The sequence below is a fragment of the Lissotriton helveticus genome, chromosome 10 (genome assembly GCF_964261635.1).
Source record: "Lissotriton helveticus chromosome 10, aLisHel1.1, whole genome shotgun sequence".
In the NCBI taxonomy this organism is placed as follows: Eukaryota; Metazoa; Chordata; class Amphibia; order Caudata; family Salamandridae; genus Lissotriton; species Lissotriton helveticus.
Genome location: NC_136071.1, coordinates 1,100,787,788 through 1,100,810,417, shown reverse-complemented (window position 1 = coordinate 1,100,810,417; position 22,630 = coordinate 1,100,787,788). Strand labels below are relative to the sequence as shown.

At 39.6% G+C, this 22,630-nt stretch overlaps 1 protein-coding gene across 4 annotated transcripts in view; it reads left to right on the top strand.

Moving 5' to 3' along the window:
• The window catches only part of LOC144785622 (acyl-CoA dehydrogenase family member 11-like), a 684,407-nt gene that overhangs the window by 609,688 nt on the left and 52,089 nt on the right, over positions 1-22,630 (top strand). For all 4 annotated transcript variants that reach the window (XR_013601998.1, XM_078664430.1, XM_078664431.1 and 1 more), the window contains 2 exons: positions 14,002-14,119; positions 15,367-15,479. Coding sequence is in view for 3 of the 4 variants with exons in the window: in XM_078664430.1 (XP_078520556.1) it covers positions 14,002-14,119; positions 15,367-15,479 (231 nt within the window). In the remaining variant the exon portion in view is untranslated. The remainder of the gene's footprint in view (positions 1-14,001; positions 14,120-15,366; positions 15,480-22,630) is intronic.

Below are 22,630 nucleotides of genomic sequence, written 5' to 3'. Positions count from 1 at the left end.
ACTCAGAAGGATTATTACTTAATGGGTGACAAATCTGGTAACCCCCTGCAAATTACCAGGTAATAGGTGGCAAATGTGAGCATGAGGTGATTGGGTATAGGGAGGGGTAGAGGTTCTAGGATGTAACTGGTGGAACAGGAATGAAAGTATACATTGGGATAGAGATACTAAGGTAGAATTAGGGGTAATTGTAAAATGATATTGGCAGGTGTACAGCTATTATGGTATAGGCTGTGGTATAGGTCCTGTGGTAACATAGAGGTACTAGGTTTAGGCAGGGTACAGGCATGGGGCATACGTATGTATAGAGGGATTAGAATATATGTAGATGAGAGTATAACAAGTTATAGGTAGGGTCAGTGGTATGACGGCTAAAGTGTTTTGTTATTGTGAGGAATAGTGGTCATAGGGTATATGTCAATATGGATATACAAATTGATAGCTTGGAATAAAGGTACCTCTGCATACCCAAGGGTAGCAATACTAGGGTAAAAATAGGGGTGTTATTACTTCAGAATAGGCATTGGAATTGGTACATGGGTAATATGGGTAACCGTACTAGGCAACAGGTAGAAGTTGAGGAAAGAGGTACAGATAAAAGCACAGTTTTCAGGGAAAGTGAGGGAACTGACCAGGGTAGTAGACTAGTGGCAAAGACTGAAATAAAGGAAACCAGGAGAAAGAGAGCCTGGAATGATGATAGCCAGGGAGGTGACAGGGAGCCTAAAAAAAAAAAAGACAGCTGTTTGTCTTTTTCGACATATAAATGACACGCTCCAGGACTGATTTCATATTTTAGGAATTAAGTTGGAGACAGCTTCACCAGAACAACTTTCCTTAAATGAGTTTTTCTCCAGAATCACTGAACCTACAATAAGCAAGGCTAGGCACTCTCACCTGCTCTAAGCCAGGGTATTTTCGCGACTGATAGTGTGCTTTACAAATACACATAACATAACTCAATTCGATGGCCCCCTGATAAAGTTAAATGTTGATTGTATTTGTAGATTTGGTGTTTGTGGCTATTGTTGGGGAATTAAACAAAAAAAGTCATGCATTGTTTCGACTTTGCTTGGCTACCATATTTGATGCGAACAATTTGTTTCATAAAATGGATGAAAGAGAGCTTTGAGATCCATTGCTTTTTACATGGGTCCCAAGCCTCCATTGATGTTCATTTGTAAACCATAATTTAGCTCAACACATGGCTGTCCGCAAAATGGTTGCAGTGAATACAAAGACTGGGACCTGGAAGTGGAGTGGTGTGGCTCACTGGTTAGAGGCGGCAGACCCGGAAGCAGAGAACGGCCCGGGACCAGTGTTCAATTCCCGATGCGGCAGGGTCGTGGACCAGGGTCAGCGGACTCGACAATTCTCGCCTCGGTGCCTACTCTAACCAGGGATCACACTCGGCAACTCTGGGCATTAAGCTTGCCTCATCTCTACAACGGCCCCCCACAGACGCCGGGGATGGTAAACAGTCAAAATATCGACTACAAAATATCGAATGGACATAATATCGACTTTTAAATATAGACTGGACAAAATATCGACTGGACAGAATATAGACATCAAAAATATCGTTTTTAAGGTAAGTAATGTAATATCGAATGTTAAAAATATAGACAGGTAAAATATTGAAGTATATAATATAGGTTATTAAAATTATCGAATTTTTAATAATATCGATTTTTTTGCAGTGTTTTTTATGTTATTATATGTGTGAAAAGTGTGTATTTATGTTATAATTTATTTTAATTAATGAAATTTGTTTTTTTAATTTTTGCGTAATTTAATTCTGTAGCGGGTTGTGGGTTTATAGGGGAATAGGGTGGGAAGTAATTTAATTATAATTCATTAAATATGTAAATGTATTTATTGGTATTCATTTTTTATTAATTGTTAATTAATTTATATTTGGTAATTAATTAAATTTTAATTGTTAATTAATTTTAATTAATTGATTAATTGTTAAGTATGTTAATTTTACTAATTTATTTTCTGTAGCGGGTTGTGGGTGTATAGGGGAATAGGGTGGGAAGTAATTTAATTATAATTAATTAAATATGTACATTTATTTATTGGTATTCATTTTTAATTAATTGTTAATTAATTTATATTCGTTAATAATTACATTTTAATTGGCAATTAATTTTAATTAATTGATTAATTGCTAATTATGTTAATTTTACTAATTTATTTTCTGTAGCGGGTTGTGGGTTTATAGGGGAATTGGGTGGGAAGTAATTTATTTATAATTAATTAAATATGTTAAAATATTTATTGCTAGTGTTTTAGAATTAATTGTTAAATAATTTTTTATGGGTAATTAATTAAATTTGAATTGCCAATTAATTTTATTTAATTGATTAATTGCTAATTATGTTAATTTTACTAATTTATTTTCTGTAGTGGGTTGGGGGTTTATAGGGGAATAGGGTGGGAAGTAATGTATGTATAATTAATTAAATAAATCAATTTATTAATTGTATTTAATTTGAATTAATTGCTAATTAATTTTTAAATGTTAAATTATTAATTGTTAATTTGTAATTAATGTGTATTAATAGGTAAATAATTGTAATAATTAATTGTAATTTGTAATTTTAATTGATTAATTATTATATTATATTAAATTGGTAATTACCTTTAATTAATTTTTTATAGATATTAATTTATATTTATTTAAATAATATATGAAGTATTTTATTTTCCTACTATTGCACTCTCTGGAGTGGGAATAGTAATTTTTACCACTATGCTATCCAACGCTTTCCCTACTGTTGCACTCATTGGAGTGGGAATAGTAATTTTTACCCCTACGCTATCCAACGCTTTCCCTACTGTTGCACTCACTGGAGTGGGAATAGTAATTTTTACCCCTACGCTATCCAACGCTTTCCCTACTGTTACACTCTTTGGAGTGGGAATAGTAATTTTAACCCCTACGCTATCCAACGCTTTCCCTACTGTTGCACTATTTGGAGTGCGAATAGTAATTTTTACCCCTACGCTATCCAACGCTTTCCCTACTGTTGCACTCTTCGGAGTTGGAATAGTAATTTTTACCCCTACGGTATCCAACGCTTTCCCTACTGTTGCACCCACTGGAGTGGGAATATACATTTTTACCCCTACGCTATCCAACGCTGTCCCTACTGTTGCACCCACTGGAGTGGGAATAGTAATTTTTACTCCTACGCTATCCAACGCTTTCTCTACTGTTCCACCCACTGGAGTGGGAATAGTAATTTTTACCCCTACGCTATCCAACGCTTTCCCTACTGTTGCACCCACTGGAGTGGGAATAGTAATTTTTACTCCTACGCTATCCAACGCTTTCTCTACTGTTCCACCCACTGGAGTGGGAATAGTATTTTTTACCCCTACGCTATCCAACGCTTTCCCTACTGTTGCACCCACTGGAGTGGGAATAGTAATTTTAACCCCTACGCTATCCAACGCTTTCCCTACTGTTGCACCCACTGGAGTGGAAATAGTAATTTTAACCCCTACGCTATCCAACGCTTTCCCTACTGTTGCATCCACTGGAGTGGGAATAGTAATTTTAAACCCGACGCTATCCAACGCTTTCCCTACTGTTGCACCCACTGGAGTGGGAATAGTAATTTTTACCCCTACGCTATCCAACGCTTTCCCTACTGTTGCACTCACTGGAGTGGGAATAGTAATTTTTACCCCTACGCTATCCAACGCTTTCCCTACTGTTGCACTCTTTGGAGTGGGAATAGTAATTTTAACCCCTACGCTATCCAACGCTTTCCCTACTGTTGCACTATTTGGAGTGGGAATCGTAATTTTTACCCCTACACTATCCAACGGTTTCCCTACTGTTGCACTCACTGGAGTGGGAATAGTAATTTTAACCCCTATGCTATCCAACGCTTTCCCTACTGTTGCACTATTTGGAGTGGGAATAGTAATTTTTACCCCTACGCTATCCAACGTTTTCCCTACTGTTGCACTCTTTGGAGTTGGAATAGTAATTTTTACCCCTACACTATCCAACGCTTTCCCCACTGTTGCACCCACTGGAGTGGGAATAGTAATTTTTTACCTCTATGCTATCCAACGCTTTCCCTACTGTTGCACTCACTGGAGTGGGAATAGTTATTTTTAACCCTACGCTATCCAACGCTTTCCCTACTGTTGCACTCTCTGGAGTGGGAATAGTATTTTTTACACTTCTGCTATCGTACGGTAATAATATTGGATATTATTTAATTATATTATGTTACTATATATATATGTTTTAACAAATATGATTGTAAAAAATTGTTTTTATAACTTTCATTAATTATTTTATTATTATAAGTTAATTTAAATATTTTTAAGTATATTTTAGTAATTAATTTTTACTATTAATTTAATTTAACACTGTTTTTAATAAAGTCGATATTTTTATAAACTATATTTTTGTAAACGATATTTTGTACTCGATACTTTTGTACTTACCTGTTTGTAGATACAAACTCGATATTCTGTCTGTCGATATTTTGTCATAGATATTTTTGCTAGTCGATATTCTGTCCGTCGATATTATGTCAGTGATCCGCCGGGGATGCCTGGTTTCACCTTGGAGATACCCAGAAGGGACCATCTCTCAGGGAAAGCCAGGACGGGTTCCCCAGCGGTCTACAGCGCCGGGACGCTTACGGGCAGCTGTGCGCTTTACAAGTCCAACACATTTACATTTACATTTACATTTACATTTACCTCATGTACAAAAGAGGTTTATGGCCACTTGGGTCAAAACTGAGTCTTTGCGACCTCAAATTGGAATTTTTAAATATACAAAACCGAAATTGAGATTCGGTAACACCCCATGCTAATTTGAGCTAGCCAGTAAATACCAAATCAGTATTTGAAAGCAGTGTGAAAAGGGCGTATCTTCCAAATGGCGATTCCTTAAGCTATCATGTGTTGCAACTGAAATCTTGTTGCAAAACTAATATTTTACCAAGTCAAAATAGGTGGTATCTATTTACGGACGAGAAGGGGTCCCCAGGGGACCCCTTCCCCTTTGTGAATATGCATAAAACATTTTAGGAGCAGGCAGTATTCCCTGGGACCATTGTCTGCTACTAAATAATTAATGGTAAAATCTTAAATTTTGTTCAACACATCCTGTTTTCCTGGTAGAAAAATGGGCTGAATCTGAAAAAAAAAAGACAGCTTTTTTAAAAGCAGTTACCAACGTGGTCTGCTGATCCTCTCAGGTCAGTTATCAAAAGGAAAGGGACACTTGTTACAATTCTAAACCATTGGTTAGAAAACTCCCTCAAAAAATCAATGTTGTTTGGAATAGCGGTGTATATTCTTCATCCGCCCCACATTGAAATTATGGCATTTATCATTGGATGTTGCAGTCGTTCTCAATGCCAGCCTCATCCAGAGGCACCTCTGGTCTAGAATGCAGTGTCCAGAGATTGAGGGATGCCCCCAAAAAAAGAAGAAAAAGAAAAAGTGCAAGGTAACAAAATTGTTAAAAAAGAGAACATCACCAAGATACTTTAATAAAGGGTGAGGTTCTATTGAGGTAAAATCATGGTATACATAAACAAGGATCGAGTTACTAGATCCTATGGTATTGTTTGAGAAAAGTTTGTCGACATGTTTCAGCTCCCTTTGGCCCAGCCGGGTCTATGGAGCTTTCGTCAGGACTAACACACAAAGAAGAAGATGTATATACTTACACAACTTGTGTAGTACATTAAAGTGTCCACTTTTTGGCACTTAATTATCAAACGTGCTCTCAGTGATCTGTGAATAAAAAAAATGAGAAACAAGCCACAATGCATAACTTTTGCGAATTATACTCAAAACTATTGGGTATCTTACTCTTTCTTTTAGAAGGGAAAGAGGGGGGGGGGTTTGAGAGAAATATTATCATCTGTATTTGGCCTTAAGCGTTAATTATCGCTGTGGTTCTAATGAGAGAAAGACTATATTGGTAGAGGGCATTCGTATCTTTAAAAGCAATATCTGTTAACTAAATTCAGAAAGGGTTCTCCTACTTATTCAGAATGATATTTGTATTCTGACATGAGCGGTGAACGGTTAAATGACATGATGTTGGGCAGTTCGCACACACCTTAATATAAAATAAACCTCTGTAAATGTAACCTTTGTCATTGGTAGTATTATACATATGACACCAAACTAAATCGTGTAACATAATATTTCACCCAGCTTTTGTAAAAATGGCAACTCTGCAATTACATACATGTCGTAGTGTGATTGCGCGTAGTGGTAGGTTAATTCTGGATTATCGTACCTTTGCGCTGAAAGTGTGTTTATTTCATCAGGGGGTTGCCGCTTAATGGAGCGCAGAGCTGAAGGGAGGAAAGGCATGTTTTTGAGAACCCTCTTTCATGCGCCTTACCGGTAAGTGGAGATGTTTGTTAAGCCGCCATTACCCGCGTGGTGTGCAATCCTGTCGCTTGTGCTGACTCTGCCCCTGGATGTCAAAATGGGCGGGTCTAGCGCGTCTTTTAAAGGGCACGATAAATGAACGGAGGCCATGATTTTTTTCTTTTTTCGAAACTTTAACCAGGTTGACAATTTTTATGTCTCTCATGTTGTACTGTAGCGCGCAATTGCCGTTGTTTGTAGGATCATAATATTAAAGCAAATGAACATGTCATCTTTTGTGCAGGGAAAATGTTACGGGTATAATTTTGAGTATCAAAATTCTTTTTTGGCGAGACCATACATCGCGTCTTGCTGTCTATTGATATCTTATCCTTTCTATTTTGTGAATTGGTGCCATGGAATATTATCGTTGAGACCTAGCAAATGTGTTTGGAGGCGGTTTACCCACCTCTGTTCTTTTTCGTAAAGTTTCTTTTCTGCATTCTGTGTCTTGTCCAATAGCATTTCTAGCTCAGTCCAGCGTAGATCCTCACAGGAATGTTTTATTTCCACAAAGTGCGAACATAGTTTTGTGTTATTCTTTTGTAGTCTAATGTTGCTCTTGTGTTCACCTATTCTGGTTTTGACTTTTCTACAGGTCATCCCAATGTATTTTTTTTTACATGGACAGCTTATCATATATATTACGTGGGTGGAATTGCAATTTGTGTGTTGCCTTTGTGTCCACTGTAGGTTCTCTGTTAGTTGTAGTGATTTGGTCGCTGAAGTTGATTTGCACGCTACACATGTCCGCAGGGATAATGTCCTGTGATTGGTGACATCGTGGTATCTCTTATCGTGTCAGGTGGTTTCCTGTTTACAGGTCTGGTGTGTACCAAAGTATCTTTTAAGTTCTTGGTTTGTCTGTTGGCAAATCTTGGTTTAGGCCAATCGAATTTTCCTGTGTTTAATATATGCCAATTTTTGCTAACTAGTTTCTGGACTTCGTAGGTAGATGGACAGAATGTGGTGACGCAAGTAGCTAAATCTGGCACCTGTTCTTTTGGATGAATTTGTAAGAGGCATTCCCTTGGTTGGTTATCAGCTCTCTTTTTACATCTGGATATGGTACCAGATGTGTAGTCTCTCTTTTTCAATTTTTCACTAAGTTCTTGGGCCTGCTCCTTGTAATCACTGTCCTTACTGCAATTTCTTTTAAGTCGTAGAAATTGACTGTATGGGAGGTTATACCTCAGTGGTTTCGGATGGTAGCTCTTGTAGGATAAAAGGCTATTCTTAGCCGTTGGTTTTGTGTAGGTTCTTGTTTTCAAAGTTTTGTTTTCAGTGAAGATCGTTAGGTCCAGAAAATCTAGTTGTAAGTTGCTCGCCATGTAGGTGAATTTTAGCCAAGGGTCACGTCTATTCAGCCAGTCTGTAAATAGTTTTAAGTCCTGTTTTGTATCCCAGATTAAAAGGATATCCTCAATGTATCTCTTACAGTATAGAATACTGGAAGAGAAAGGATTGATCTCATTCAGGACATATTGACCTTCGAATTGGCTCACATACAGACCTGCCACCGACGGGGCAAAGGCACTGCCCATTGAGGTGCCATGATTTTGTAGGTATAGATCTCCATTATACTCAAAAAAGTTTTCTTTTAGTGCTAATTCACAGCACTCTAAAACAAAGTGTCTAGGGGTGTTATGTTTCCACTCCTCCATAACGAGTACATCTTCCAACATCTGGAGGGTTGCATCTTGAGGTAAACTTGTATACAATGACTCCACATCAAGTCCTACTAGGAGCATAGTGTCGGGGTCAAATACTTTGTCTGAGATCTGTATTAGTAGATCTCGAGTGTCCTTCAGGTAGGTTGGAGTTTTTTGAACTAGAGGTTTTAGATATTCATCTGCGAATTTCGACAGTGGCTCTAAAATAGACCCAATGCCAGAGACTATTGGTCGTCCTGGTGGAGGGGACTTATTTTTGTGGATTTTTGGGAGCGAGTAGAAATATGGAATCTTAGGTTCTTTTGCTAATAAGTAATCAGCTTCCTTCTTTGAAATCCACATATTAGTCTCGGCTTCATAAATCATCATTGCTATGGTGTTCAGGAGTCTCCCCGTAGGATCCACCGTGATCTTTTCATAGAATGTTGTGTCTGACAAAAGGGCGAGGCATTGTTGATTGTAGCCATCCTTACTCAGGATTACTACGCCTCCCACCTTGTCGGCTGGCTTGATTACTATTTCTTCATTTTATTTTTTATTTTTTTTGTAAAGACTCTAGTGCCAGGCGTTCTTTCTTGCTCAAATTCTGGAAGATTTTTTTCTTATTTCTGTCTATATTGTCCACACCTTTCAATAAAGCTTGTTCAAAAGTCTGTAATTCTGGGGAAACAGCACCTGTTGGAGGGTTGAACGTAGATTTTCTTCTTAGAGAGGTATCGCCTTCTTGTGTTGGAGACGGTATGCCTGAAAAAAAGGCTTTCAATTTGAGCACTCTACAAAACTCGGCTAGTTCGCATTTCAATTTGAAGGAGTCAAGTGGTGGGGTTGGTACAAAACCCAAACCTCTATTTAGGATATTCTCTTGGTCTTGGGAGAGTTCTATTCCTGATAAATTTACTATTAGTGATTGCTCTTGCTGGTGGTGGGCTGGGCTGATGACATGCTCCTCGTCAGCATGTTCCTCTGTTGGTCTTGCCAAGTTAAGGACTTTTTTCAGCCTCGTGGTTGGTTTTGGCCCCTGGATAAAAAAGGCTGCTCTTGTTGTGGAACATTCTGTTGTCCTGTCATTTGTTGGTTTCCCATTTGTGGTATTTGTTGTATCTGTTGTATACCTTGGTTGTAAGGGTCTATCCAACCTCCATACGGTTGGATGAATGGTTTGTAATATGGTATATTCATACTGGGGTAGTACGGTCTTTGCCATCTATTGCCTCTCCTGGGGCGTTGGTATCGCTAGGTGTTTCGGCCTCTTCTTGGGGTGTACTCTTCTGAGCTTTCGACTGAGTTGTTCGAGGAGTTTCTTCCTGTAGATTCATTGTCAGAACCTTGGTCCGGGATAATATAGTCTTCTTTTGAGTATGGATGCATCTTTTCCTGGATGAATTTTTTTAAGTCCTTACCAAGTTTTTGTAGTTTGCTTTGCATGATGAATTCTTGTGTCTCTTCCATCTCTTTTGTTATCTCTTCAAGCTTCTTTTTATATATGAGTGGATTAATGCCTTTCTTTAATTCATTCTCGCAGGCTTGAATCTCTACTAGCAAAGCTTCAGACAGTCTTCTTGCTGTCTTAATAATTAGTACAAGGTAATCTAAAGTACATTTCCAAGAGATGGAGGACCAATCTCTGCGAAATGCTAGGTCATGTAAGAAAATTCTTGGTGCATTATTTATCCATAGACCTCTTGGTGCTGTTTTGGATCTAAGATATTCCGTCATGATGATACCATGAATGGCGATTCGTATTTGATCTCTTTTTTTCTCTTTTAGTGTGTCCCAGTCATCTGTTTGAGCAAGAGCTTGTGTCAAATCTGTATTGTGTAAAAGAGGCTGGGCTGCCAAGATTTCCTCGATATCGCTTTCATCAAAACTCAGTCCAACATTACCTTCCATAGTGCCTTCTCTTTTAGTTTTAGAATCGAAATGATTCTTTTTTTATGTAGAGACTCCCGCAGCTGTGCGCTGCTTATATAATTAGTGATCAACTGGTAGGGAGGAGGAAGAAAGTGTCCACTTATTTCCCCTTGGGTAAATATTCAGTAATCAAAAGAAAAGGGACACTTGTTACAATTCTAAACCATTGGTTAGAAAACACCCTCAAAAAATCAATGTTGTTTGGAATAGAGGTATATATTCTTCATCCGCCCCACATTGAAATTATGGCATTTATCATTGGATGTTGCAGTCGTGCTCAATGCCAGCCTCATCCAGAGGCACCTCTGGTCTAGAATGCAGTGTCCAGAGATTGAGGGATGCCCCCAAAAAAAGAAGAAAAAGAAAAAGTGCAAGGTAACAAAATTGTTAAAAAAGAGAACATCGCCAAGATACTTCTCAGGTCACCATGCCCGTTGCACTAGCTGTGTTGGGTTGAAAATTACCTTAATGAGGTAGGTCAAACTGCGACACACTACGATTCAGTATTTTGTGAACCAACCTATTAATAAATAGGTTAGTTCTCAAAATATCAATGCTTTTGGTAGAAGACGGTGCTCAATCTGCAACTACTTGTTCCGAATCCATTATAATACATTCTGTTAGACTTGGCATCTTTTTTGGCGTGTTTCCCCTGAGTTTTTGCTTTCTGCCCTCCCGGTTTTGACTCCGTTTTTGCTGGTATAACATTTCTGCACGCTTTTCGCACTGCTGATCAGTGGTAAAGCGCTGGTACTCCTGTGGTAAATTTTGTTATGATTGGATGTGTGACTCACTTGTCAGCCCCCATTAATGGGCACTGTGAGTGCCAGGGCTTGTGAGTCCGCCGCTGCTCATGGGCCTGCAGCACAGATTGCGCCACCCACGTACTTAGCTCGAAAAAGGTATAAGTGAATGAAGTTTGGCATGCCTGATCTCAGCGTCTAAAGACGCAGCCTTTAGCAAGGGTGCCCTTTTCATTCTGAGTTCATAAAGGCCACTTTGTAAAAAGTGGGTATTATTTTGCTTGGTCATCCTGTGTGCCTGTGCTGGAATGTGGATTGTCTGTCTGGTTTTTTGGACGACAAATGGCTGGGGAGCGGGGTGGCTCCTGATAGTCTAGGTAGGTCAAGTAAGGGCTCAACAGACCTGGATTGGGATGGGGGAAGAGGGAGGGAATCTCCTTGCACCTCAAAGGACCTGGTCTGCCTCTGACAAAGCCGTCTCCACCTCCTGCCAGGAATTCAAGCCAGAGACGATCCAACTGGTTCTGGTCGGACACAGACACCCTCTGACTGAAAGATCAAAGGATTTTTGGATCCCAGACCCCTAAATGTTAAAACTCATCTCATCTGGATCAAGAGGACCGCCAAGAAGAAGCACCGGAGAAGCTGCAAAAGGAATGACGGCCTTGCTGGGTGCCCTGCTGGACTGACCTGCAGTGGCTGCTTCTGTCTTGGGCAGTGAAAGGCCTGGACTGGACTTTCTGCAATCGAAGTGGTGAGACTCTCCAAGGGCTTGAAGTACAGCTTGCCCCCTGTTCACGATGTCTGAGGAACAACAAAGACTTCAGGTTCTTCGACCCGCAGCACTGAGGACTGTGTGTTTTGTTCTGCACCCCGAAGAACGCTTCTAGATGACGTCTACGAAGGCTCTGCCGAACCCGTGTCCTGAAGGCACCACAAAGGGCCCCGCCTAAACTCTGCGCCCTGGTCTCACTGACGACGCCTGTTGATGCCATCACCAAGCAGCTGCTCGCACCGCGACCTGTGGGCACCGCCATCCGCACCGCCTTGTTTCACGCCGAAGCTTTGGCACAGCAGAAGGCATCGCCGCAACGCCGCGACCCTGGTTTCCCCGATGATGCCTGTTGATGCTGCCACCGAGCTGCTGCTCGCACCCCGACCTGTGGGCACCACACTCTGCATCGCCACGCGACGAATCCGTGGCTGTCCTGATGCCACCACTTCCTGTCGAAATCGACACCGCTGCCTGCACCGTGGTTCGGGGACACAGCTCGTGAGTTAACACAACGCGCCGTCCTCATCCCGCACCACAGTCTTGGCCTACCGACGCCGGCGCCATCGACTCCAGCTCGTCAGCCGATGACAGCGCTTCAGCAACGACAATGCCGCTGCCTGCACCGAGAACTGCTAGCACCGTGACGAGCACTGCCTCCATCTCGCACCGCGACCCTGGTCTCACCGACGAAGCCATCTGACGCCACCACCAAGCCGCTGCTCGTACCGCGACCTGGGGACACCACCCACCACACCGATGCGCTTCACACCACAGCCCCCGACGCCTGTTGGCGTCAGCGCTCCGAATCCCATCAGAAAGGAGCTCGACCTGCAACGTGAGTGACTTCAAGGGCCCCATCGCCGTGCATCGCTGAAAGGTACTGTTTGCGGGTCTTCCCAACACCGTAGTGGGCCTGCGACCCCACGACCAGCCAGAACAGTTTTTGGATTGGTTGTTCACATTGCCGCAATAGCCCCGGACAGAGCTATCGACCTTAAGGAACTATTTTTGAAAAGCATATTTTGAGAAGTGAAGATTTTGAAGTATAGTATTGTGATTCTTTAAGCGTATTCGGACTTGTCTTACGTATATAAAAATTGGATATTTTTCTAAACTGGTGTGGTGTCATTTTGTAGTGCATACACTGTATTATTGTTGGTTATGTACAAATGCTTTACACACTGCCTCTAAGATAAGCCTGACTGCTCATGCCAGGCTACCAAGGGGGTGAGCAGGGGTTATTTTAGAAGTGTAGCTCCCCTATCCTGACTAGACTGGTGGTTTCTGCCTCGCTTTGACACAAGTCTCAGCTAGCCGGAAATCCCATTTCTAACACATTCCAAATAAGAAACCACAAATTGCAAATCAGTACATTAGAATACTCATACATGAGGTCCTTGGTTTCTATCATCTCCAAGCAGATAAAACAGCATATGTCAAATTAATCATATAGGGCCACATGCATCAAAATTAGAAATTGCGATGTCCTAATTGTGATTTTCTGAGAATTGCAATTAGGTAATTGCAATTTCCAATGTCTGAACTCCAAGAGTTTCACATACTGATTCCAAGAGGGGTCGCAAATCAACATACCTCATTAATAATAATGAGTTAGATCGCAATTTGCAACCCCTTAGGAATCGCTAAAATCACGGGGATAGAGGCCTGCTGGGGTGAGCAGACCCCCATGTCCGTGACTGCTTTTAAATAAAGCAATCTTTTTTTTTTAATGCAGCTCATTTTTCTTAAAGGAAACCAGGTTGTGTTTAAAAAAATAAAAAAACGAAAAGTTTTATTTTAATTTTTTAAGAGCAGGGAGCGGACCATAGGACCACTGCCTGCTCTCAAAAAACGTTTTTACAACCATTCCCAAAGGGAAAGGTGTCCCTGGGGACCCCTTCCCATTTGCGAATGGGTTACCACCTACTTGAAGTAGGTGGTAAAATGCATTCATGGTCACAAAACATTCATACATACCATTAGGATTCGCTATTTGGAGGGGACACCCTAAACACGCTCCTTCCAAATACCGAATCGCAAACACTTTTGTGATTCGGTAACAGGTTACCCGAATGGCAAAATGGGTTTTGATACATGTAAAAAGCCTTTTTTGCGTTCACAAACGTCCTGTTTGCGAACGCAAATTTGGTTGATACATGTGGCCCATTGTACAGAAACTAAACCCCTTTCCTGAAGCTTGATTCTTACTTTCTTGTCACTCAACCAATCACTATGCAATTGTACTTGCTAAGCTACAATTCATTTTAAAGTTTACCTGGAAGAGGATTTGACATCTACCAAACCTAAATTAATATATTTTGTTTCCTTATCACATCAGAAAGACGTCTCTCTTTCTATGTTGTAATTCTATTCTACATATCTACGTTGAAGGCAGTTGATGAACAAACAACATTTATCCGGTGGTGCATTACAAGTGTGAGCCTATTGTTTCTTTCTGTTTTAGGCACGTGTTGTGGCCGTCCTTGACTGGGAACTTTCATCAATTGGGCCACCAGTGGCAGATCTAGCTTACTTTTCTGTGCTGTCTGTTATGAGTACCCAAACAAACACTGATGGATACAGTAAGTGCATCTGTGATCACCACGTGGAAGTTGTGAAACTTTTTTTACTTCTGTGAAATGACTTGCTATTCATAGCAGTTATATGTTTTAGATGATTAACAATTGCATTTATTGACTCCAATAAATTGTCATCTACAACAAGAAGGTCCTAAAAGAAACAGTGATGATTTTTCCTACAAATCAACAGTAGTGCATTTCTCACTACTATGGGGGTATTTAGAAGCAACTAGACTGAGTATCTTGGATTCAAAATGTGCAGATAACAAGCATCTTGTATCAAGGCAGGTACAATTCCAGTATAAGTTTGAGCTTGAAGATAATTTTGTATATGAAGAATTACAGATCCTTCAAATATCAAACTACTAAATTTGAAGGGTTGCTCAAGGCAGCCTGTAGACACCAGTCCTCTCAATGCAATTTAATGTACCTATATATAATTCTTGGTCCAATCTCAATGTTTTTCATGTATACTCGATCAGCTGGTCCATTTTGGATGTATTCATACTCTTTTGGATCTTTCTTTATACAAAGTTGGAAACATTTTACTCAAAGCTAGTATGTTAATTAGGAGTTTGCACCACAAATTTCTATTACACAAACAGAAAATGGGATTTTGCATGCTCGTTTATACCTTGAGCCTAGTGGGCCAAATGCTATCTTATCATTTGGTAGCTTACTATCTGATACACATTCTGAGGTTCCTGGGGACATGTTCTGTTCAAAATCAATCAATGCAAAATGAGTTTTGAATCAGCATGGACCTATTTCACAAAACTTCCTTCGTTTTACTTACATATGCAAAAAGTTGAGTTAATGTAGCGCATACATTCTCTATCGTGATCCACAGCTATTCCACTTTGTGTGTGTAAAGGTACACACCTACCTGTTGTACTTTTCTGCAGTTTACTATCAGAAAATTTAGCCCTACATATCATGGTACACAAATATTGTAACAAGAATATTGACAGCAAAAATATCATGAAGGTATGCTTGTATTGTCACGAATAGATTTTCTATACTTTACTCCACATCTGTAAATGTGGAATAAGCAATAGTAATCTACACTTACCTATATGTTCTTACTATCTTGATATTCATGTTGCAATTAGTCTGTACCATATCAATTTACACAGCTAGACCAGATCCTTTTGTGAATTAACCTGTCTTTTGATTTTTAAACCACCTTCAAAGTTGTATATGTTTGTCATTAACGATGTAAGTTTATTTCTTTTTCACTTGCATTACAGAAATTGAAGATTTGGTTTCAGTATATTATTGCCGCAGAAATGTTCCTCCTCTCTTAAATGACTGGAACTTCTTTCTTGCACTAGCCTTTTTCAAGATGGCTGCATATTGCCAGGTAAAGGTCTGATTAATGCATCATGTCATCTTATTTTCCGTAGTTTCATTGGCTCATGCATGATACTCTAAATACAACTGAACACGCAGGTTGTGATTATAGCATTGGGAGATTGCGAGTTAGATGCCAAATGCCCCATGCTTTGCAGCAAGTAAAATCTGCTTTAAATAATAGAGGCAGAATGTGCAAATGTCAATTTGCATCCCCAGAATTCCTGAACTCATGCGCAGTTTGTGAATTCCATCCTGTCCAGCTCAGAATTGGGTGCAGATTAAAGTCCATTAGGAAATTGTATTTATTGTTCTTTGGATGAATTTATATATTGCAAACAATTGTTGAATGTTCCTGAATAGGACAACACAGAGTATATTTTTAGTTGAATGATTAATGCTGAATCGCATTATTGCTGTAACAAGTGCTGTAAGCAACAACAAACATGCCAATACTGATATTTCTTTAGTCAATTTTCAAATCGGGCACACGTCAACGACTCAATGTGACCCAGAAGTGTTCATTTCAATTTTAACTTGTTTTATTTTTTGGAAAAACTTTTTTTACTTCATTATCAAAAATTCATCAATTTATGCAAACATCACAGATAAACTGTTATAAATCTGCATTCATCATAATAGGGCACATTTTGATTGTTTGCGCCGGGTGCACCTTTTAAAAGGTGTGCCTGGCGCAAACAATGAAAATGTGCCTCATCTGTAATGCAGCCCCTACGTCATGATCTGCTTGGCAAAACATTTAGCAGCTCTAATGCAATTTGCATACTATTTCAGACCAATCCGAGCACTTTTTCTGTTAGCTTTCCTGGCTAAAAAATCTTCTCAGTCTCCCTAGTCTTGCCATGATTGTTTTTATATTCTTTAGTGCAGCCATCTTCAGATCGAACCAAATCTCAATTTAGTTAATGTGTTAATCCAAAGAATTCCTTCCCTCACCTCAATTTATATTCAGATGTGAGTACTAAAGCCCCTTAAAATGCCTTGAAGGAATCCCAAAGAATACAATTATTGGAAACATCCTTATTCACACAAAACCTTTTGAGCGCTTTCTTATATACTCTAACAGCTGTGTGTCTCCTTATCTGACTGGTGCTCCATTTACCAACTCTTAAGTGCTCCTACATATTGTGAATGATTCATAAGAAGTAGGGCCATCTCCATTGTAACCAGTTATATATTGTGACTTAATGAAAATATTTATTCAGCACTAGAGTGAAGACCAATCGAACTGAAATATGACTTTGCCATTATTTGTACCACATTGTCTTGTGTGTGAAGCACCAATAACACTCAAGAGGATCAGACTTTTCTGGCACAACATAAAAGTATTGGAATATTTCAAGACTTCCTCTTCAGAATTGCCTTTGTACCCTATAATATTTACGCAATTTTTCCAAAATTCTGATGATGATGCCAGAGCAACATCTGTCTTGCTAGATAGATGTTGGATTACCTCTTACGTGTCTATTCAGAGCAGCCTAGAACATCTATAGCTTTCTGGGCACATTCTTTGAAAATGGTTATATAAAACATTCCATCTTCCGACATTATATTCCAGAATTTCACCAGAGGAGAAATTATCTGACCTCAAAGTCTACCAGGGAAGGTCAAGCTCAAATCCCTCTTTCACTGAAACCAAGAGTTGTTTCTTTTTTCAGGTTTGTTCCTTGATCTTGGCAATCAATCACTTCTCATTTCAAGTTTTTCATGCTCATCATCAAGGACTATCACCATCTGAACATGTCTTATAATCCAGCGATAGCGTGGAAATCGCTGTTTTGCAGGGAACATCGCTGTTTTTCCAGAGATGTTCCCTGCAAAACAGTGATATGCTTGATGATACAACCCTGTGGCCGTAACACACCAATCCACCTCCCATTGTCAACATACATTAGTCAGGATTTTAGCAGACGTTAGTTTTCTGCGAAAACGGCAGTTTTCGCCAAAACCTAACGTCTGCTAAAATCCCGAGGGCCAACTTGTAAATATTGCGATGTGCATTTAGTGATAATTTACGAGGTAGTCCGTCAGGGGTACTCCCAGTGACACCCACTTTGCATCTCATTAGAGATACAAAGCGAGGCGTCGACAAAACGGCTGCTAACATGCGCTAAGGCATGTTAGGTGTGTCTCCCATGGCACCAGTGTATTATGCTGTATCCTACAGCTCAAGTTTTTATCCAAAAAGAAAGTTTCAAACAAAGGTATTTTTGTAATTCAAAATAAACTGTATTTCAATGCATATCCAATTGTTCGTGACATGTAGCAACATTCAAAAAGTTCCAATGCATTTCGGTGATATCATACACCTTCTTCAGGGAACATCTACAAATAAACAAAAGTATATACAATGTAATCACTATGTTATAAATTTCTTACTTCAAACATATTCTTACACTTATGTTATTCAGTTAATACTGCCGAGTTACACATTTAAATTCATGTGCCTGAACCCCTTTGAGACAAACGTGTAAATTCAAGTCTGACATTAGTATGGCCCTTTAAATGGTAATTTATGCTCGTTCCAGCTGTCCTTACTATTAACGTCTAATCTCTCACATAAGCGGTTCTCTGTGGGTGTGGACCTTACTTAACGTTCGCCTGCCGCATAACGCGTTGCTTATTAACATTGCGTGTTGCTTCCTTACGCGTTACTTATTAACATTGTCAGTGGCTTACCCGTTGCTCAAAATCCGCTATTCAATGTGGGTTCCCGCCGCCCTTGGCGTCCTCTCTGTGTGGAAATTCCCAACTAACGCTGCGCACCTGACGCATGCGCAGTGGCAAAATCTTTCTATTTTTATAAAGTAACCCGTTTTTTTTAAACTAAGCCACGAAACTTTAACATTCTGTCTGTTGTTAACAGACATCTCCCCAAAATGGCGGTTAATGTGACAATAGAGCTTAATCCAAGACTCCATGAGTGAATATTTACAATACCGATATGATAATGGTGTTGGTCGGTCAGATTCATAGAGGATTAAAAGATACAATAAATTTACAAGTAACACAAAAATTCAGTACGATCATTTAAACCATTTGGCTTAAGGCTGTTCAAAAAATAAATCCAGTGGTTTTCTCGCTTTAAAAGATTTTTTTTGTTCAGTGTTCCTTCTTTCCTCGGTACTGTTTCCAATACACATGCTCTCAGTTGATTTAAATTATGTCGCTTTTCTGTGAAATGTACAGCTAATGTAGACTTCGTAGAGTGAGTTCTTATGTTGCTTTTATGTTCTGTTAATCTCACTTTCAACTTTCTTTCAGTATGTCCCACGTACACGCTACCGCATGGACATTTCAAAAGGTATACCACATTAGTGGAATCACAAGTAGCATTAACTTTTAAGGGTATTTTGTGTCCTTTCATGGGGTGACTGATGTTGGTCCCCTTGATGATATTGTGACAATTTGCACAGTTTAAACATGGCACTGTTCCTCTGTATATCTGATGTGGAATCGTTTGCTTAGGTTTCTTCAAAAGGTCACCAATATTTTTTCCTCTTGTGTGTGCAAATAAAGGTTCCTGGTCAAAAATCCCTTTAAAGTCTGGTTCCATTTTGACAATTTGCCAGTGCTTATATATGATGCTTTTGAATCGGGTGCTTACATTTGAAAATTTGCTGACGCATGTTAATCGTTGTGGTTTTGTGACTGTTTTATAGGTTAATAGCTCTTGTCTTGTCTTAGTCTGTGCTCTAGCCTGTGATTTCTGTATCATAGATGCTGGATAACCTCTAGTAAAAAATCTGTCAGCCATGGTTTGTAGTTGTTCTTGGCATACGTTGTCCTCAGATACCACTCTCCTGACCCTGAGAAATTGTGTATACGGAAGGTGGTTCTTCAATGATGGAGGATGGTGACTAGTATATTGTAACAAATTGTTCTTGTCTGTGGGCTTACGATACAAGTTCGTGGTAAACCTACCATTGTTTAATGTTATCTCTACATCTAGGTATTGAATGATGGCATCATTTATATTCCACGTGAATTTTATTCTCTCATTTTTGTCGTCCAAGATTCTTAGTTGTTGTTCTAACGATTCCTGTGAGCCTTTCCATATAATGAACATGTCATCGATAAATCTCATGTATGCTAACAGGTGCGTTGCCCATTCCTGATTATGGTAAATATGCTCTTCTTCAAAGGATCCCATAAATAAATTTGCGTACGCCGGAGCGGCGCAATTTCCCATAGCTGTCCCATTAAGCTGAATGAACCAGCGTTTGTCATAGGTAAAGTAGCTGTTCATAAGGGTGAATTCCATCAATTGCATCAAGAAGATTTGTAGGTCTTGTGAATACGTGCTATGTAGCAATGCTTTTTCTATGGCCTCGAGGCCTTCTCTATGCGGGATAGCGGTATACAATGTTTTGACATCTATGGTTGCCATGATGCAATCTTCTTGTATTTTTACTGCTTGTAACTTGACCAAGAAATCAGTCGTATCCTTTATGTAAGAAAGATTCTTTATGACCAATGGTTGAAAGTACTTATCTATGAATTTTCCCACGGGCTCATGGATACTCATCTTTGTGGAAACGATTGGCCTGCATGGGGGTTCAGGCACATGAATTTAAATGTGTAACTCGGCAGTATTAACTGAATAACATAAGTGTAAGAATATGTTTGAAGTAAGAAATTTATAACATAGTGATTACATTGTATATACTTTTGTTTATTTGTAGATGTTCCCTGAAGAAGGTGTATGATATCACCGAAATGCATTGGAACTTTTTGAATGTTGCTACATGTCACGAACAATTGGATATGCATTGAAATACAGTTTATTTTGAATTACAAAAATACCTTTGTTTGAAACTTTCTTTTTGGATAAAAACTTGAGCTGTAGGATACAGCATAATACACTGGTGCCATGGGAGACACACCTATGAGCTCATAGGTGTGCAACTAGTTGGTATATACAGGTACACTCCAGGAGGGGAGTGATTCCCGTGTTGCACGGTAAAACATTTTGAGAAACCAGGCAGTGCACATCCCGTTTCCTCAACGCTAAGGCATGTTAGCACAGTTCTCAATTTCCATCCTCTAAGGATACATAATTTCGCTACCAGTAGAGTAGACTCCATCCACCATTTCTTGTAATTTTTCAACCCTCAAATGCCCCTGGTATAATGAAGGATCTCTAATGCCAGGAAGTGGGTGAAGAGCAGCTACTTTTCTCAACAATGGTACACCATATTCAATGCCATTAGAAGTGTAGGTTGGTGCATTTCCGCAAACTATGAATATCGCGATCCAGAGAGTATTCTGCAAGATCTTGAAAATACTCTTTCAGGTAGGGTTCACTGAGAACTTTATCATGGGTCTTCATGTGTTCTGACCAAGCTTCCTCAGGAGAAGTTCAGTTGGTTCAGAGGAGAGTTCTGTTATCAGCAGCTCGTATAATCCCCAAATCTGTTTTTTATTATCACCCCCCTTCTCCAGATAACCATGTAATGGCAAGATCACCACATCATACTTTTATGTTCCTGTCTTGCAAATGAAGCAGTGCCATAGCTGGAGATATTTCTGGAACGTACTTTTTTTGCATGTGCAATTCCATTCAAAGGCTATTTAAGGACTTGGAGACACCATCTAATATAAGATAATCTTTTCTCCAGATTCCCTTATTATGCCATTCACGCCAAAGAATTGGCCTACCTGCAATTAGTATGGCTGCATTCTTCCATGTAAGGGCAGCTAGACAGACCTTTGGTGGCACTTGTTCTGTATTGACTTTGACGCACTACATTTGGCATTAATTGTATGTTTGTACTTTTTGCACTTTTGTACTTTAATATTTACATGTTTCACAATGTCTATTGTTACCTAATTTGAGTATTGTGGCATGTATTAGGATTGGGTGTTATGTTTAGCTTTCTATGTTTGGTTTTTATTTGTTGTACATACTTAATGTATTGCAGCTCTGAAGAAGTCTATTGTTATGGACGAAATGCATTTGCTGTCTTCACACGTGTGATGCATTTTATAGAAAAGAAAAGAAAGACAAGACCCACATCCTTGTTTGGGTTATTTTTTGGTGTATCTCTGCGTTCTATATTGTCATTTAAAACCTGAGTTGGTACATGTACCTTGGCAGCAGGTGCTTGTAGTGTGTGCACACATTTGTATGTACTTGTGCTGAATTTTATTTTAGGAACACAGGTCAGCTGCAGTCTATATGGTCCACTGCGTTTGTGCTACAGTTACCACTCTCTCGAACATGCTTCAGTTTTAAGCTATGAGTAAGGGTTTGTGTTTTTGAGAACCACTCTAAAATAGACATCAGCTGCTCCGATTTTGGATGCAGATTTTAGTGGAGCATATTAAGACAAAATGTTGCATAATGGTGTGAGATAACAGCGTCTACTCTGTGCTAATAAGTGTCCACAACTGGTTTGTGGCAACCATAAGGAGTAGCACTAATTCTCATGTAATGATTATGATATGAAAACTCCTGGCACATACAGTATTACTTGTAATGTACTCATTCTTAATGTGATGTTATGTTATGTGATATGTGACCACATAGTAACCCTGATGTGCCAATATTGTTCTCTGTGGTGTACTGCTAACCAATGGATATTGCATTGATCGATGATGTAAACTACCGCATGTTGTCAATGTTATCCTGTGTATACCTCGGTCAATCACATGAACTGTGACATGTATGTTACGGTCAGTTGTATGTGTATTTTAATATTCTTTTGAGTTCTCGTATGTGTCTGCTACTATAATCCAATCCCACGTCCAGTGGGATAGGACCAGATTTCTCATCCAGTAAAAAAGCTGAAAGATCTGTGGCTGGGTGTACAATATGTAGCTCCAAGGGTTAGAATGAATTAAACAGCCCATACCTAATACTGCATTTCTACTAACCACTTCCTCCTTAACAACAGGGTTCACACGTTAACAGCACACATCCAGAATAGACAAGGGAGCCACAGAGACGGAAAAGCGAAAGACACAGGTATAGCTGGTTGAATAGGAGTAGCTGAGGGGGAAAACTAAGTTAGGCCAGGGTAATAACTGTTGCAAAGTCATCCTGTGCCCTGGGCCCCCCAACTATTTGCTGAATGGTACTGGTGGTAACTGACTCTGACTGACCCTTGGCTCTGCCTAACCAGGCCCAGGGCCAGT